This window comes from Crocodylus siamensis, chromosome 11, assembly GCF_052110815.1.
Source record: "Crocodylus siamensis isolate JL-2025a chromosome 11, ASM5211081v1, whole genome shotgun sequence".
NCBI classification, from domain to species: domain Eukaryota; kingdom Metazoa; phylum Chordata; order Crocodylia; family Crocodylidae; genus Crocodylus; species Crocodylus siamensis.
Genome location: NC_143405.1, coordinates 36,382,954 through 36,398,680, shown reverse-complemented (window position 1 = coordinate 36,398,680; position 15,727 = coordinate 36,382,954). Strand labels below are relative to the sequence as shown.

The 15,727-nt window shown below is 47.2% G+C and overlaps 1 protein-coding gene across 4 annotated transcripts in view; it reads left to right on the top strand.

Annotated features, from left to right (window-relative positions):
- RAF1 (Raf-1 proto-oncogene, serine/threonine kinase) overlaps positions 1-15,727 on the top strand; it is a 153,203-nt gene that overhangs the window by 91,554 nt on the left and 45,922 nt on the right. For all 4 annotated transcript variants that reach the window (XM_090021115.1, XM_090021114.1, XM_090021113.1 and 1 more), the window contains exons 2-5: positions 1,326-1,558; positions 9,729-9,841; positions 11,472-11,574; positions 13,567-13,724. In XM_090021115.1, the coding sequence (XP_089877241.1) occupies positions 1,352-1,558; positions 9,729-9,841; positions 11,472-11,574; positions 13,567-13,724 (581 nt within the window). In that variant the 5' untranslated portion in view covers positions 1,326-1,351. The remainder of the gene's footprint in view (positions 1-1,325; positions 1,559-9,728; positions 9,842-11,471; positions 11,575-13,566; positions 13,725-15,727) is intronic.

Sequence of the window (15,727 nt, the reverse complement as noted above, 5' to 3'; positions counted from 1 at the left end):
ACGCTGTCTGTATTCTGTTGACCCTGCCCCTGTCCCTGGGCTGTGTCATCCAGCCTGGCCTGATTTCTGGAGGGGAGCCATGGTGGTTTGGGGGCAGGGGCGGGGTGCTGAACAGACTTCCAGCAGGTGGGCAAGCCCTGGGCCCAGGCAGATGCATGCTTTGTCCCACTTGGGCGGGGGCAGCACTGGGGCTTGGTGCTCAGGGCAGGGTCCAGGCGGCACAGGGAGAAGTAGGTGCAGGGGGGAGGTGCCACAGGCAGGCCAGCTTGGCCAGCACCTTGGGAAGGCAGGGGCTGGATGGGAAGTGTGGCTGCTATGGGTCTCTGTGGGCTCAGGCCACGGTAGGCAGGTGGGGGTGCCCAGTGGCACCTGAGGCGGGGCCTGGCCCTGCCCATGCAACTCTCTGGGGATGAAACACAGCTACTCTCCGCATGAGTGGACACTGCCTGGCCAGGGCAGGGTGCCAGGCTTGGGGAGGTTCCCAGTTCTGGGTTTGGCCTCCCTGCACGCCAGGCACAGCACAAGGTGGGTGGAGCCACCCCAGGTGCAAGGGTCCAGCTGTGACAGCTGCCTTGACCCCAGGAACTGCTGCCATGGCTGCCCCAGCCTGCCTGGGCCTTGTTCTGGCCCCTCTGCTGCCATCCACCAGGTGGTACGCGCAGCAGCCACTGGCACTAAGCCTGGCTGGGGTCTGGAGATCAAAGGGACAGCAGTGGGGGGGGCTACGGCCACCCCAAAATTTGCCTTGATACTCCCTCCACCCCCACATAGCCATACTTCCAGTGGTGCCCGGACCACTGCTGCCCACCCTGCTCTGAGCTCAGCCCCTGCAGCTGGCTGATGGGTGGGCTGTGGGCCAAGGCCTCAGTGAGCCACGTTGCAGCCTGAGCACCAGCTTCCTAAAGAAGCACAGGGGCTGCGACAGGCCCAGGGCATTGTTGGGCTCGACTTGGTCCTGCGGCCCAGCAGCCCAGCCCTGTGTCTGCATGCGTGTCTAGTTTTGTGTGCATGCGTAGTATATTAAGTTTTATTTATTGTCACCAGGTTTACGATTTTTAGAAAACCTGGTGTTTACTAAAACTTCGATTATTAATGATATTAATATGTAGTGTGTTCTGTGATGTACTTCCTGCCCCAGTTCTGTTTTTCTAGCATTCTGGCACCTTACAAGCTAGACATTGAGGTTTTTTCTGCATTTCCGGCAAAAACTTTGTCTACCCCTGGATTAAACAATTAATCATTTAACTATTCTCATCCCTGTTGTCCATACCCATTGTTTAAAATTGACACTGAAGATGTAACGTTTTTCCTGTGTTTTACTGCAGATTTTGTTACTGCTTAAACTGTATCAATGGAGCATATTCAGGGAGCTTGGAAGACCATCAGTAATGGTTTTGGATTCAAGGATTCTGTCTTTGATGGATCGAACTGTATTTCGCCCACTATTGTTCAGCAGTTTGGTTATCAGCGCCGAGCGTCTGATGATGGCAAACTCTCAGACACCTCCAAGACTAGCAGTACTATTCGGGTTTTTTTGCCTAACAAGCAACGCACGGTGGTAAGTTTGACTTATTTCAGTATTATTTAACATTTCTATTGCTAAAAGTTTTTCCATGCCTAGATGAGTCACCATCTGTTTAATGCTAAAGGCTGTAGTAATATTATTTTTAAAATAACAGAGCTTTTACTGTACTACTTACTATCTGGCATCCATGGGGAATGAGGGGTGCTGGTTAGTCAAATATGCTGGTTATCTGAGAGTTTATCTCCAGCGGGTTGGAGACACCTTTGCTGGTGTACCAGGGCTTTCACTCCCTGGCATCAGTGTGTCGGGGGAGGCGGGGGGGCCCCCGTGCGGGCTGCTTTGCCCAGGGCTGTGGTCCTCAAGGAGGAAGTGGGACTTGGCAAAACTGGAAGACCCATGATCGTAACAACAGAGGCCGGTTAATGAAGCATTCTGGATGGTGAAGTGCTGGATAATACAGCTTTTACTGTAATATAGAATGTAGTAATACTATTTGAAAAATAAAAGGTTCTAACGTGGGCCATTTACAATCAAATACGTAAGGATAAAGACATTTCAGGAATAGGCTAACCTAACCTGCAATACAGGTATCTATTGGTGATGTGTAGGGGGTGCATGTGCATCTCCTGATACTGGTGGTGCACCCCCTGAAAGACGTACTGCTGACATTTGCCTGCAGCACCGGTGGGAGGTCACTGCTCTCCACCTTCTTTCCCCCCACTTGCCGCTGACACTGCTGGTGGTGTCTGCTGGTGGTCGCTGACTGCCAGTTGTCACTTGCCAGCTGCCGCCGCACCCCCACCCCCCTCTGCTGCTACCTATGGGCAGTTGCCATGCCCCCTCCCCCCGCCCCCCCCCCAGCCTCTGGGAACACGCTTCATTCATGCAGGTGTCCGTTCCTCTGTGAAATCTAGAATATAAGGTGATTTTAATATAGGTTTGATCTGTACTGATGTCTGCAATGTAATACAGTGATAAGGGGCTAACCTTGAATTTCTTTCCTTGGAAGCTGCAAGAAAAATTATCAAAACTTTTAACAAGACTGCTTGAAATCCTAATTTGTACCTTCCCTTCCTTCAAGGTAATGCTAATTGCAATAGAAGTGTTGAATGCCTGGCCTAGGGGTCAGATCTAGCCACCAGTACTGTTATCCACCTTGCAGAGGCCATGGGGAGCCCCACAGGTTGTGAACCTGCACATTAGGTTGGGCACATTATGGGGTGCAGGGCCTGATCCCTGTGTGCTGGGCCAGAAGGCACCATTCATTTGGGCTGGAGGGTCAAAGCTTTGAGCACTGCTAGTCTACAGTGCTATCACTGAGCAGTCTTCCTGTGTAGGTCAAATAAAAAACAAACAGACCCTGTTCAACAGAAAAAATAGTACATTTAAAGAAAATAAATAATTAATTGGGTCAGAAGTTCCTTTCACATGCACTTGCTGCTGTAAGCATGATGAAATATTCTGGTCTGACAGAGTTGCTTAATATGCCATGAACCAACTACGCGATGATTCAGTAAGCCTATTGTTGCATACTGCACTTTTACTGCACTTTTACGCCAATCCTTATAAGTGAGTTGTAATACAGCTCAACCCCACCCACCCTCAACAATCCTTTTAATGTATTAAATTGCCTCAAATTTTCTCTGAGAATATTTTTTTTGCTTCTACATTGCTAGGAAAATAGCAACCTAAATGTTGAGAATTAATCTAAGAGCCACTAAATGGAACATACAGCCCAAAACCTGTTTTGGGTCTAAATGCTTGATTTACTTAAATATAGAACTGTCTTTATTTATAAGTAAGTAGTATCTAGTAATCTTTGGAGTTTTTTTTAAAGGGGAGGGGCTATCCAAATGTGACTGTGGATTGTTGTTGCATTCATCAGACAATTTCTACAACTGATTAAGTCATCTCAAAACAAAAGAATAAAATGACACTTGCTGAATTTAGAATACTGCCTATAAAGTCTATATATCATTCACTCTTCCTCTTAGCTTCATTTTTGGCCTATCTCAAGAGGCATATTTAGCTTAAAGGTCAGAGGCATAATTTCTGAGCCTCTCACTGATCATGTAGTGTAGGGGCTGAACCTTCCAACAGTCATCTACTATTTTTGACTTAGATTCGCACATAAAGAAGACATTTTTAATTCAGCCTTTCTACTCCTATACCACAGTTTAAACCTACCAACCTGGGCCATAAGCAAAAAGATCTTTTAAAGACTCAGTCTGTACAAGTTTTGTGCCCTTTGAGGAGCAGAATATGCATCCTTTCTGGGGAAGTGATGATTGTACTCTGCTACTGCAGCTTCTTTGGTTCTATTCAGTTTTCAGAAGATAGGGAGACATTTAAAACATTTGAGCATGTTTCAGTTGCTTGAAACTTCATATGGTCCATGGCACTTGCAACCTATTGGGGAAGCAAAATTGAAAATGATATCCAGTAAATAGTATGGTGCTCAATATAGGGTGTTGATGGGGAGGTGGGGGGAGTAGTCAAAAGAACATCTACTCCTAGTTATTCTCACTTGGGGTACCCCAAGATCATTTTAAGGGTGTGGCACAATATTATCACTGTTAGATGTTCAAACACCTACATGTGATTCATGAGATAAATCTGGAGACTTCAGATAGGAATCCACTGTGTCCAAATCATTCCAACCTGTTATGAGTTCTTTGCAACAAAGTAATGGCCCTATTTTTCCATAGTAAAAAAAGAGCAAAAGCTAAAAGCTGGTATTTTGAGGGGTTCCTTGAATTGAAAAAGGTTGAAAGGCACTGTTTTAGTTTGCCAGTTTTCACAGGAGCCTGGGTGGTTCAAGGACATGCAGTCACTACTGAATCAGACTTACAACCAGCCTTTATTTTGTTTTGTAAACTGATCCTGAGTAGTCGTTTGGTAGGTTGATAATGGAGAATAAAGCATCCTGCTATTTACAATCTGCCTATATCAAAGGGGCTGTATTCTTTTATAATCTCAGTATATCAGAAAACACAGGAAGATCCCAAACCATTTTCAAAGCAAAATAAAATAAATGGAGATAGTATGCAAGAAGTGAAAGGAAAAAAGGAGGAGGCTTGTGACTGGGAGAGGGATGCTGGAAAGGGGGCTAGGTATTAGAATAAATGATAGGATGAAGGTGGTGGGCAGTACCTCTAGTTGCATCTGAGGCTGTTTCTGTGGAAATGGGATTTTGAGGGTCTTTGAGCCACTCTGCCTACACCCCATGTGGTAACTGGGATGCAAGGGGAGAAGTTTTGCCACGTGTGCAGTGAGTATGATCTCCTCCAGCTTTCCTCATGCATATACTGCAGCTTCTGGGCATTTGTCACTCCTATGATGTCTCTTTCGTTCAGTATTTGGGAAACTCTTGCCCCTTTTTGTATACATGTACCACCAAGTACTGAGAGAGATGAAGACTTGAGAACAAATATGCCTGATGCATTTGACAAGCTTTTGTTTGTTGACATTGGGGTAGAGAGATGTATATAAAGAATTTGGGCACAGCATTTGTTTCTGGCTCTGTTAAAATCAGTTGGACATTTTTCATGTAGCTAGGAGTATCATGGTGTGCTATTTCACACCTCCTTGAAAACCCTTTTCTCTTTAAAAGTCATCTCTTCCAACTGCCTGGATACCCACAGGTTGATTGTTTACTTTGAAATTTGGTGTGCCTCATGAAGATCAATATAATGTTGTTGATCCAAAATTGGGGGGCATTTGAGCTAGGCAGGGACTTCTCTGTAGTACTACATTTTATAGTGCTACATGTGACATGTACATTGCACTATAATGCAATGGGAGGGTCTCTGTTGCCCAGCCTCCCACAGTGCTCGGTCTGCTGCCCTGTCCCTGCAGAGTGAGATAACAGCATTTGCCAGCCCCGAGAGGGAGAGTAGGGGAAAGTTTGCTGGTGCAGGATGAGGTGGGGGTCAGGAAGGCAGGCGGCCGTGTTTGCTGTCATTGAGCCCTGGGGATCTGGTACATGCTTGTGCCCCTGTAGGGGTGGTGGTAGGCTGTCATTGCATGGGTTCACTGACAGGTGCCTCTCATGAGCCAAGGTGGTAAAGAGCTGCAGGGCTGAGCAGCTCAGTTATTGTCCTGGCTAGAAAGCGTGCCTCTGAAAGCGTTTCTAGCACTCCAGCTTGTTCACAGCAGCAATTTAAAGTGCTGTGGCAACTGTTGATCTGTCCAGGACTCTTATCTGTGATTTCTTTTATCAACCTTGTTAGTAGAGTTAGCATGACCCTAATCTTCATTCCTCTGTAACAATGTACAGGATTAGTACAGTGCTACTTGGCAGCTGCACAATTTCCTTTCCCTAGGCATAACTTACATAACTCCCACAAATAGCATTTTTTCCTGATTAAAATTAGAAATGCAGTGACCAAAAAGCATTGTTAATACAGAGTTAAGATTGCCTGATGGGGTGTTGTGTCTTACAAAGACATTACCCAAATACATTTGCAGATCAGTGGCCGGATATGGCCATATCTTACAGTCTGTCTCTGCCTTTAACCTGTATTGGATAAGACTTTGTAGACCTGTCCTGAAGTCAGACATGTGACCTGCCTTCCCAGAAGGAACTTCATATCTGCTAAATCTCACAACTTATTTTCTCTTATGCATGTAATACCATGCAACTCAGGGGTGTGCAGTTATTTCAGTTGGAGGGCCGCTTAAATTTTGGTGAGATGTCAGGGGCCACAAGGGTAGCCCCACCCCTTGACAGGTACCCCACCCCCTGGTCACTATCTTATGACCAGAAGTCCCACCCCCTGACCTTTGCCACTGGAAGTGTCTCCCCTTGCCCAGGAAGTATGCCTTTTAGGAGGTGGTGGGGAGGGGAGAGTTGCTTGTATATTGTGTGGAGGGTTGGGGGAGTGTGTGATTGGTGTTTGTTGGGGGTGTGTGGCTGAGGTGGAATGTGTGGGACTGTTGGGGGGTGTCTGTGTCTGGAGGGGTGCAGGATGTATGTTTGGGGTATAGGGGACAGTGTTGGATGTGTGTGGTTATGGTGGAGTGATGAGGTACTTGGGAGAGTGTGGAGGTTGGGGGCTGGAGTGTGTGGCTGGGGTGTGAGGGACATTGCGGGTGTGTGTGGTTATGATGGGGGGTGCATGTGTGGGGTGTGGGTAGGTTGGGTGTGCACATGTGGGGCTTCCTCCCCGCCTATTCCTTTGACATGGCTGAGCCCAGCCCTTCTGTAGGAACGGGGAGGGGGATCAGCGCTGCCAGCTTGGCTCGCAGCACACTGCAAAGGGCAGGACAGCAGCTTCCACAGGCAGGCAGTAAGAGAAGCCCCTAGAATGGGAGAGGGGCAGGGAGCTGAGCCTGGTGCTGCTGGCCCTCTTGGTCTGTCCCACACCTGCCCGGTGGGACTGCAGCTGAGCCTACACTGGCTCCTGCTGCTGCTTCCATCCCATGTGCCTGCCTAGTGGGGCCACACCAAATGCATGCTGGCTTTTGCTGCTGCTCCCACCCCACCTGTCTGTCCCATGCCTGCCTGGTGGGGCTTTGTGAGCAGCCAAGCTCCTTCATGCCCCCACTCCACCCACGCACTCCCTTGCCCAGCTATGCATGAGCAGAACTGAAGTGAACTGCAGACAGAGCCCACCCCACTCCTGTCAGTGCTGCAGGTTCCCCTCCCTACCTGCTGCCCAAAGCGCTGTGGCAGAGACAGAATTAGGAGTTGCTGGAGGCTGAGGGAGCCCCCAGCAGTTCCCTGGGCAGCTGCAGTAGCAGCAGCAACAGCCCTGCCCTGAAGCTGTGCCTACTGGCTGAGGTTGGCAACTTTGGCAGGGGAGGCTGGGAGCACAGCATATGCTGCCCCAGATGATCATGGGTGGGACTTGGCCCCATGCGTAGCACAGCAGGGGCAGCCACTGGTGAGGCTGGATACAATCAATAGGTGGGTTCTTGCCCGCAGGCCGGATCCAGTCAGCTGGCAGGCTGGATCTGGCCTGCAGCCCGAATTTTGTCCACCCTAATCTAACTCTGTACTTCCCAGTTATGTCTTAAGCTACCTCATGTCACAATTCACAGCTGTAATTGCACAGGCAAGAATACCCTGCACTTGTCTGCTGACACAATATGCAGAAGACAGTTGAAGCAAAGGAAATGGATTTAAGGTTTGAGCTATGTCTTTTGAGGAGATAGACTCCCTCTCTTCAACTCCTGTTAGACTGCTCCAATCTAACTGTAGTAGGGTGGCCTCCTCAGGTTTTTGCCAGCTGCACTGCTTCTGGGGTAACCGATTGCTTTGCTCTCCTGCCACACCCTGATGGAAAAATATGAGAGAAGTTACAAAGGCAAGAGGCTATCCATTACTCACCCTGCTGACAAGGGCCTAATACCTGCTCCGACCTCCCCTCCCATGGGTCCCATGCCTTGCAGATGTTTCTCTGATATTACTGCTCTGGCCTATGGCCAGAGCAAACTGGGCACACAATTATAGCTCTTTCCACAGCCCCGGAGAGCCACTCGCACGCTACCCCTCTCTCACCAGGGATCCGCTCACTCCGCTGGCTCTCATCCAGCCTCTTTCATACTGTCCTCTCTCAGGGGCCACACTCATGCCTCTCAGCCTCACCTGGCTTCAGGCTTGGCACTCCTTGCCTTGGTCAGCCCTGGCACAGTCTGTTGGATATCTCCGGCTAGCCTAACCTGATCATTGACTGAGAGATTGTATGACTGTAGGCCTATTTTGCTCCTAGCCCCTCCCCGGGCTGCTATACCCCCACTGGGCTTCCTCACTCACCCTCACACAGGATCCCTTCTCCAGGCTGAGCTCTGCCTCAGGGCTCCTGAACTGAGCCCTGGGCTCCCCCTGCTCGCTAGATTACCACCAGGGATGTGGGGCTAGGGTTAAGTGCCCCGACCCGCCTTTCACCTGGCAGGTAACTGGCCTGGCATTTCCTGGCGGCTCCCATTCCACTAGGAGCCCCACCAGACCACCCTTCCCTAATGGGTGCAGTTTTACATCTTACCCAGGACAAGGGGTTACCTCCTCCCCATAGTTCCTGCCAACGGCAACACGTAGGGGGTGCATGGGGGTGCACATGCACCCTCTGAGAGCGCTAGTACACCCCCTGACAAGCTGTGCTGGCTACTTAGGCAATGGGCAGTGGGGGTCAGGCGGGAGTGCCAGTGGGGGCCCCTCCCCCCGCCGTGAGTGCTGGCTGGGGAGTGGGAGTGGGATGGGCTGGGAGGGGATCCTCCCTGGTCAGCGAGATTGGTCATGGTGGGGCATGTGCCCCCTGCCCCAGCTAAGGAGGCACCAGTTGCCTCATTCCTTCCTGCAGCAAACTGCAGCCCAGTTTATATCCCTGGGCCAAAAAGACTACCCTCATCAGGCACCTGGCAGCTGCCTGTTTGCTGCTCTTAGTGGCGGGCACCAAAGGTGCCCTGCCACAGAAACCATCTATTGTTCAGCACAGGGGTGGGCATTTACTTTGGGCAGAGGGCTGCTTACTGAATTCTGACAAGCCATCAAGGGCTGCATGACAGGCAGCCAGGGGCAGATTAATATTTATTTTCTAATTTTTTATGGGCTCTGCGGGCCAGATGAAATGGCCTGGTGGGCTGCATCTGGCCTGCAGGCCGCATTTTGCCCACCCCTGGTTCAGCTGTATCTAACACACAGTGAACTCAGCTCAGGTTACATGCAGATAATTCTTATTGGTCAGTGCCACCTTAGGGAGGGGGAAAGAATTTAATATCATAGTAAGTATGCGTCTTAACTCTTCTTGACTTTTCAGAAATGTGTGCATTTTTCCCCCTTCTCCTTCCCACAGAAAACTTGGAGAAGAACATGAAACCATGAGTTACCACTGGGCAGCCACAACTCCATTAATCTTTGGGTCACTGAATTAATAAAGTAATCCTTTATGGTAGTGGTATATAGTATGTGGTGTGTCTCTTTTTATGCAGAACATGAGGATCTGAATTTTTAACCCTTTGATATTCTTCTCTGTTTTAAATTACAGGCAACCCTCACTATTTGGGGGGAGGGGGGGATACGTTCTTGTATCCCCTGTGAATGGCAAAATCCCCAAATAAGGCACTGTGTTCATGAATGCAGTGTGCCCGGCAGCTGTGGGGGGGGGGACAGTTCCAGTGGCATTCATAAATATTTGAAACCACGAATGCCAAACCCACAAATAGTGAGGGTTTCCTGTATAACATTTTCTTTAATTCACAGGTGAATGTGCGAAATGGAACGACTCTCCATGATTGTCTTATGAAGGCCCTCAAAGTAAGAGGCTTGCAGTCAGAATGCTGTGCAGTTTTTCGGCTTCTTAACGAACAAAAAGGGTAAGACTCATCCCTCAGAATATTTTAAATTTACTTAGGCTTATCATCCTAAGCAGTAGCGGTGCATCGATAAAGGTTTTTTTGGGCCAATATTGATGGCTGATTAACGAGTCATATTGGCCAATACGATCTGATTCCCGATATGCAAGCCTGGCAGCTTGGAGAGCAGTATCTGGCCGGTAATTCTGATGGGGAGGGGCATGGAGGTGCAGATCGAGGGCCCCACAGTGAGGGAGGGAGTGGGGCTAGGGCAGGGGCAGGCACTGCCCAGTTGGGGAAAAGTGGGTGTGGGAAGGAGCTGCTGCGGGGGTGGAGCGGGGCATTAGGGTTGACAGGTGCCCCACCCCCTGGTTATCTTGGGACTGAAAGTCCCATCCCCAACCTCTAACCTTTGCCACCAGAAGTCCCTCCCTTTGCCCCTGGAAGTACTCCTTTGGAGAAGAGGGTTTGCCATCTTAGAATGAGGGGAAAATAAATTATACTAAAAATTGAACACCCATAATAATATATTTTAATTTAATTAATATATATATATTTTTGTCCTGACTAGTGTCTGTGCTGTATATGTGGAAATAATTTCATAATAGCTCAAAATGCAGTCTTACTCTTGTATAGTGTGTGGGGTGTCAGGGAGGTGTGAGTGGGTATGGGGGAGTGTTTGTGTGTGTGTGTGTGTGTGTGTGTGTGTATATACAGTATTTGTGGGGTGTGTGATTGTGTGTGGGGGGGAGGGTGTGGCTGTGGGGTTTGCAGGAAGGGTTTGAGGGTAAGTGGGGTGTGCATGAGAGATCTCTGCATGCTACCCTTCTGAGCTGGTCAGTACCTGCGCCTACTCCGCAACAGCCTAGAGCCCAAGTACCCTGCAGCACCTTTCCACTACCACCAGCAGTGTGCAGCCCCAGTGCACCCTGCACCTGCTCTTCACTGCCCATCCATGGTGTGTCCTACTGCCCTTGGGCATGCAGCAGTAGCGGCCGGGACCAGCGCATGCAGCCGTGACCCTGCATGCCCCGTGCTGGCTTCAGGCTCACCTGTCTTGCCTGCCACTTCTGCACCATGTGGCTCCCAGCTGCATGGCTGGACCTCAGGACTCAGCAAGAGCCAGCCTAGCCTTGGGGACTGGGGCGATTCCCCATCATCTTCCCGTGCCTCCCTGCTCCCACCCTTCTTACCTGAGTTTCCTGCTCTGGTGCAGAGAGGCATGAACAGCCCCACGGTCCCAGGTCTGTTAGGCAGGGTCTTCTGGGTGGGCCTTGCTGTTGCAGGATCCTGCCGTGGCTTCCCATGGGTCTTACTGTCCCTGACCCCTGTCATCTTTGACAGGTAGCCAGGGGCAGATAAGTATTAATTTTCTAAATTTTTATGGGCCCCACAGGCTGGATAGAATGGCTTGGCCTGTGGGCCGTATTTTGCCCACCCTTAGTTTAGAAACTATAATCCAAACCACTTAAGTTGATCTGATATTGTTGCAAAATTGGTCGTCTGAACTCTGTAACAATAACTGAAATACGACTTACTCTAAAAGTTTAGTTGTATTTTGTTTTCCTGTTACGGGGGCATGTGCACTATTTATGTTCTTGAACATACCAGTTTTTTCTCAGTTTTCCTAAGTATGTGTTTTCCTTTTTAGTAAAAAAGCACGTTTGGATTGGAGTACAGATGCTGCCAGTTTGATTGGAGAGGAACTGCAAGTAGATTTCCTTGATCATGTTCCACTCACAACACACAACTTTGTGAGTTTATTTTTCTTTCTTATTTTTTATGTTTATGCTTTCAGTTGAAGCAGATATTCCATCATAAGTATAATTGGCTTTCTAAGCACAAGGAGAAGCTTTAGATCATGATGCTACAGTGCATCTGTCCCAGTAAAATACAGTAATTAAGGCAGTAATTGTTAACAGGCTTTAGCCTCTAGAAGTCAGTATAGCTTACCAAGAACTTGTGGAAATGCCCTACTTAATTTAGTTGCAATAATAAAAAGGGTAGGCACTGTCAGATCTTTAAGCAGTGTTCTTTACATACTTGTTGATAATATTCTTTAATACTAAAAGAGAATAAAGTTTCATCCTAGTTTCCACATTGAGAAACTGAATAGATTCCTCTTAATATTGTGTAAAACTATTTATACATCTTGTGGATTTAGAGGAAAGATTTAATTTCTTTGGTCCATAATGACCAGCGAGGCACTAGTCATTACTAGAAAAATATGCAAATCTCTACAAAGTTTCTGTCCAAGCACTGATGACTGTCCATCTTCTGTGGATAGATACATACAGATGGACCCAAATAATGAACTGACTTCTTAGAATGCAGTCTTATCAAGGGATAGTTCAGATACAGAATAGGACTTTCCATTTTGATAAATTACTGATTAAGTTACCCAGTAGGTTTAGTGCCTTAGCAGATTCTCTAATGTAGGCTTATTCAGATTGTAATTTTTTTAGAGTGCTCAGCATGTTCATATTTCTCAAATTTATGACATACCTTTACCAGGTTGTGTATAAGATTATGTGCACAATTTAACAGAATTGTGTCCTTGGGAGATTAATCTAGTTTCCCTCTCAAAGCATGTTATAGGTTCCCTTTGCTCAGACAAGAGATGGGCTGGAGTTCATCTTTTTAGCAGCTCCAGCTTGGAGCACCTGGAGGCAGTAGCAGCTCTGGCTCCTGCTGTGTGTCTCTGACTTTTTTGCTTGGGGCCTGAGCCATTTGGTGAAGGCATCTCTGGCTTCAGTAGGGAGCATGGGGCAGGAGTCCAGGTGGCCAAGGAGATAGTCCCATAGTGGTGGCAGCAACTGGAGCTGTATCAATCCTTGCTCACTTTCTTGCTGCTGGTTGCCATGATCACCAGGGTCCAAGGGTCCCAGAGTCTGTGGCAGGCTACTCCTTCCTGGCCATGCAGCCTCCTGCCCCCCTTTCCCTCCAACATTTGGTTGCCTGCCAAGTGGGCTGGATAGAATGCCTCTGCAGGCTGGGTGCCGCCTGCAGGCCATATTTGACACCCCTGACAAAATGCATGGGGAACTTCAGTTTCTTGTTTGTCCAGGTGACTTTTTCAATGGGAATGTTATAGCAGAATGGGTTTCATTGTTTCATCCTTTTAGTAGGGCTAAAGAATGTTTAGTAGACTGTTAAAGTTAGGAATTATGTAAAAGCCGTAAGCCACATTTTTTTTCTTGTTGGTGTTGACAACAGATGGTCTTGTTTATGACTACGCAGAATAAAATGCAAAATTGTTTTTCTTGAGCCAGTCGGAATCTAGATTTGGAGTTTGCCTTTTGTAGCATGTTGTGAAGTCTTCTATTCCCTGCTTTCATTTTCCCTAACTTGTAAAAGTCTTGTAAAACATAGGGCAAGTTGTTTAAAAATCAAAGCTTGTTTAAAGAAACTTGCTTTAAATATTACTAAATGACAGAATGACACTTTCTTAGGAACAAATTGGTGGTATGAATCTGATCAAGGTTCATTTAAATTTTAGGGCTGTGCAGCTAGGTAAAGATACCCTTAAATATTTGTAAAGGTTTGACAATAATGACATGAAAAACATATAAGCTTTGTTATTTGTAGTGTTAAGATCAATATGTAGCTTAGATCAGAATTACAACTCTGGTGTTTTACTGAAGATTTTGTCATTGTTTGTCAAACCCCAAAAGTGTTCATCTGAGTCCTCAACAGAACTAGCACTGTAAATACCGATTAAAAATAACTGTTAACTTTTTTCCTAGGCTCGGAAAACCTTTCTAAAACTTGCTTTCTGTGACATCTGCCAGAAGTTCTTGCTAAATGGGTTCCGGTGTCAGACGTGTGGCTACAAATTCCATGAGCATTGCAGCACGAAAGTTCCAACCATGTGTGTGGACTGGAGCAATATCAGGCAACTCCTGTAAGGACTTTTAATAGTAGTAATGATTCTGTGCGACTGCAGAGCCTTGGCTCGTCTCCATATCTTTGCAGCTTGTTTGATTGCCTGAGCAGTGAAATAATATAGTCTGTGAAAACATTTGTCTTGCCGTGGTGAAATTAGCCTGCAGTGTCTGTCCCAGGTCATTTTGTATTATCGTCAAAATAGACTTCTGAAGAGTATTAGATTTTCATTGTAGACTGATATCCTGGGCTACATAAATTAAGACATTTATTTATTTCAATGCTATATCCTACCCTTCCCAACAAAGGCTCTGGGCAGCTTACAGGAACAGAACTAGAACGATTTAACAGGGCAGATAGCATAAATAAAATGCAATAACAAAATAAAGCTGAGATCTGACTAAATGATTTATTGGCTTAGCTTTGTTTGCTCAATATCAAGTCAAACAGAAAGGTCTTGCACTACTTCTGAAAGATGTCCGGGCTTGAGCTCTGGCAGGCCTTAAGAGATCTGGAGTTTGAGGTTGTGGAACAATTTGCGTGTGTTTTTTATGAAGCAGACTTGGCATACTGATGGTACTTGTAGGAGGTTGTTTCCAGCTGACCTTGGGGATACTGCAGTGGGGCCTAAGATGGGTTCACCTCCTAGATATAAAGTCATGTTGAGGTTCACTGAACGTGGAAGGGTGCAGAAGTTTCTTCTATAAATAAACTATTTAAATAAAAGAAACACTCGGATTAGAGGTGCGCTGATACATATGTCCGATTTTTGGATTGGCACTAATATAAAGAAAACTTTCTGTATTGGAAATTGGCCCAATGTAGCCGATTAATTTGTCCAATAAATGCCCATGCATGTGCACTGCATGTAGGCAGTGAGAAGTAGAGCTGGCAGCGTGGAGTGCTGCGTGCAGCTGGTAGGTCTGGTGTGGAAGGGGAGGTGGGAGGGAGAAGGGGCATGGGAAGGGCCTTGGCCCCTGTGGCGAGGGAGGATGTGGGGTAGGGGCTGCCTAGCTGGGGCCAGGGCAGGATGGAGGCATGGCTCATTGGGGAGTGCAGGAATTGGGGCGACTCCTGCTATAGTGTGTGACTGGTCCGGTGCTTATCTGGCAGCTCCTGCCACTTGTCTGGGAGGGCTTGGGAGGTGGGGGGCATGTGTCCCTGGATCTGCCCAGGGCAGGGGGGACTGGAGCTGGGCTCTTCCCTGGCCAGTCAGAACCAGGGGCACATCCCCCCATGCCCTCCTGGATGAGCGGTGGGAGCTTCCATCCTGCATCTGCCCTGGCTCTAGTTTGCAGCTGCAGCCCACCCTGCACCGAGCAGATCCAGGGGGCACGTTCTTCCCTATCTTCCCCCAATAACCCACTTGCAGCTCTGTCCTATGCTGCTCCGTGCCCCGACTGGTCAGAGCCTATCCCAGCCCCAGCCCCATTCCCTGTCTCTGCAGAGGCCGTGATCTGCTGCCCCCCCCCCCCCCCCCCCAATGAAAAGCTGCGTATCAGAAATTGGATTGGTATTAGCTGATATGCTTCCTTAAAAATTGGCTATTGGTATTGGCTCCAAAAATCTGTATTGGTGCACTCAAAACTCAGATTCAAAATACCATTGGTAATATGGGGCTTTGGAAAATTTTATTCAGGGTCAATAGTAGAAAAGCGTCATCAGTGTAGCTAAGTCTAGTTACTCATGGAAATCCTTATGCAGATGTTCTGCAACCTAATTTAATTTAAATTAAATTTAAGGGTGGCATCTGTGGAAATTATATCTACATGATTAAATTTAAATTTTTTGATGTATATAGTCCTAAGATTATGGAATAAATTATAAGATTTATTGCCAAGTTGGTTTAATAGAACTCCCCCATTAACTTTGTACTAACAGTGTTGAATATTTTGCTAGGAAAATTTAATGTCTAATGTGTTTTTAAAAAAATTGTATCTAAAGTTTAATTTAGAAGTAGTACTTGATATCTTTTTATGGCTAATGATTTTAGAATTTTTAGTCAGGGAGTACATGCTTGAA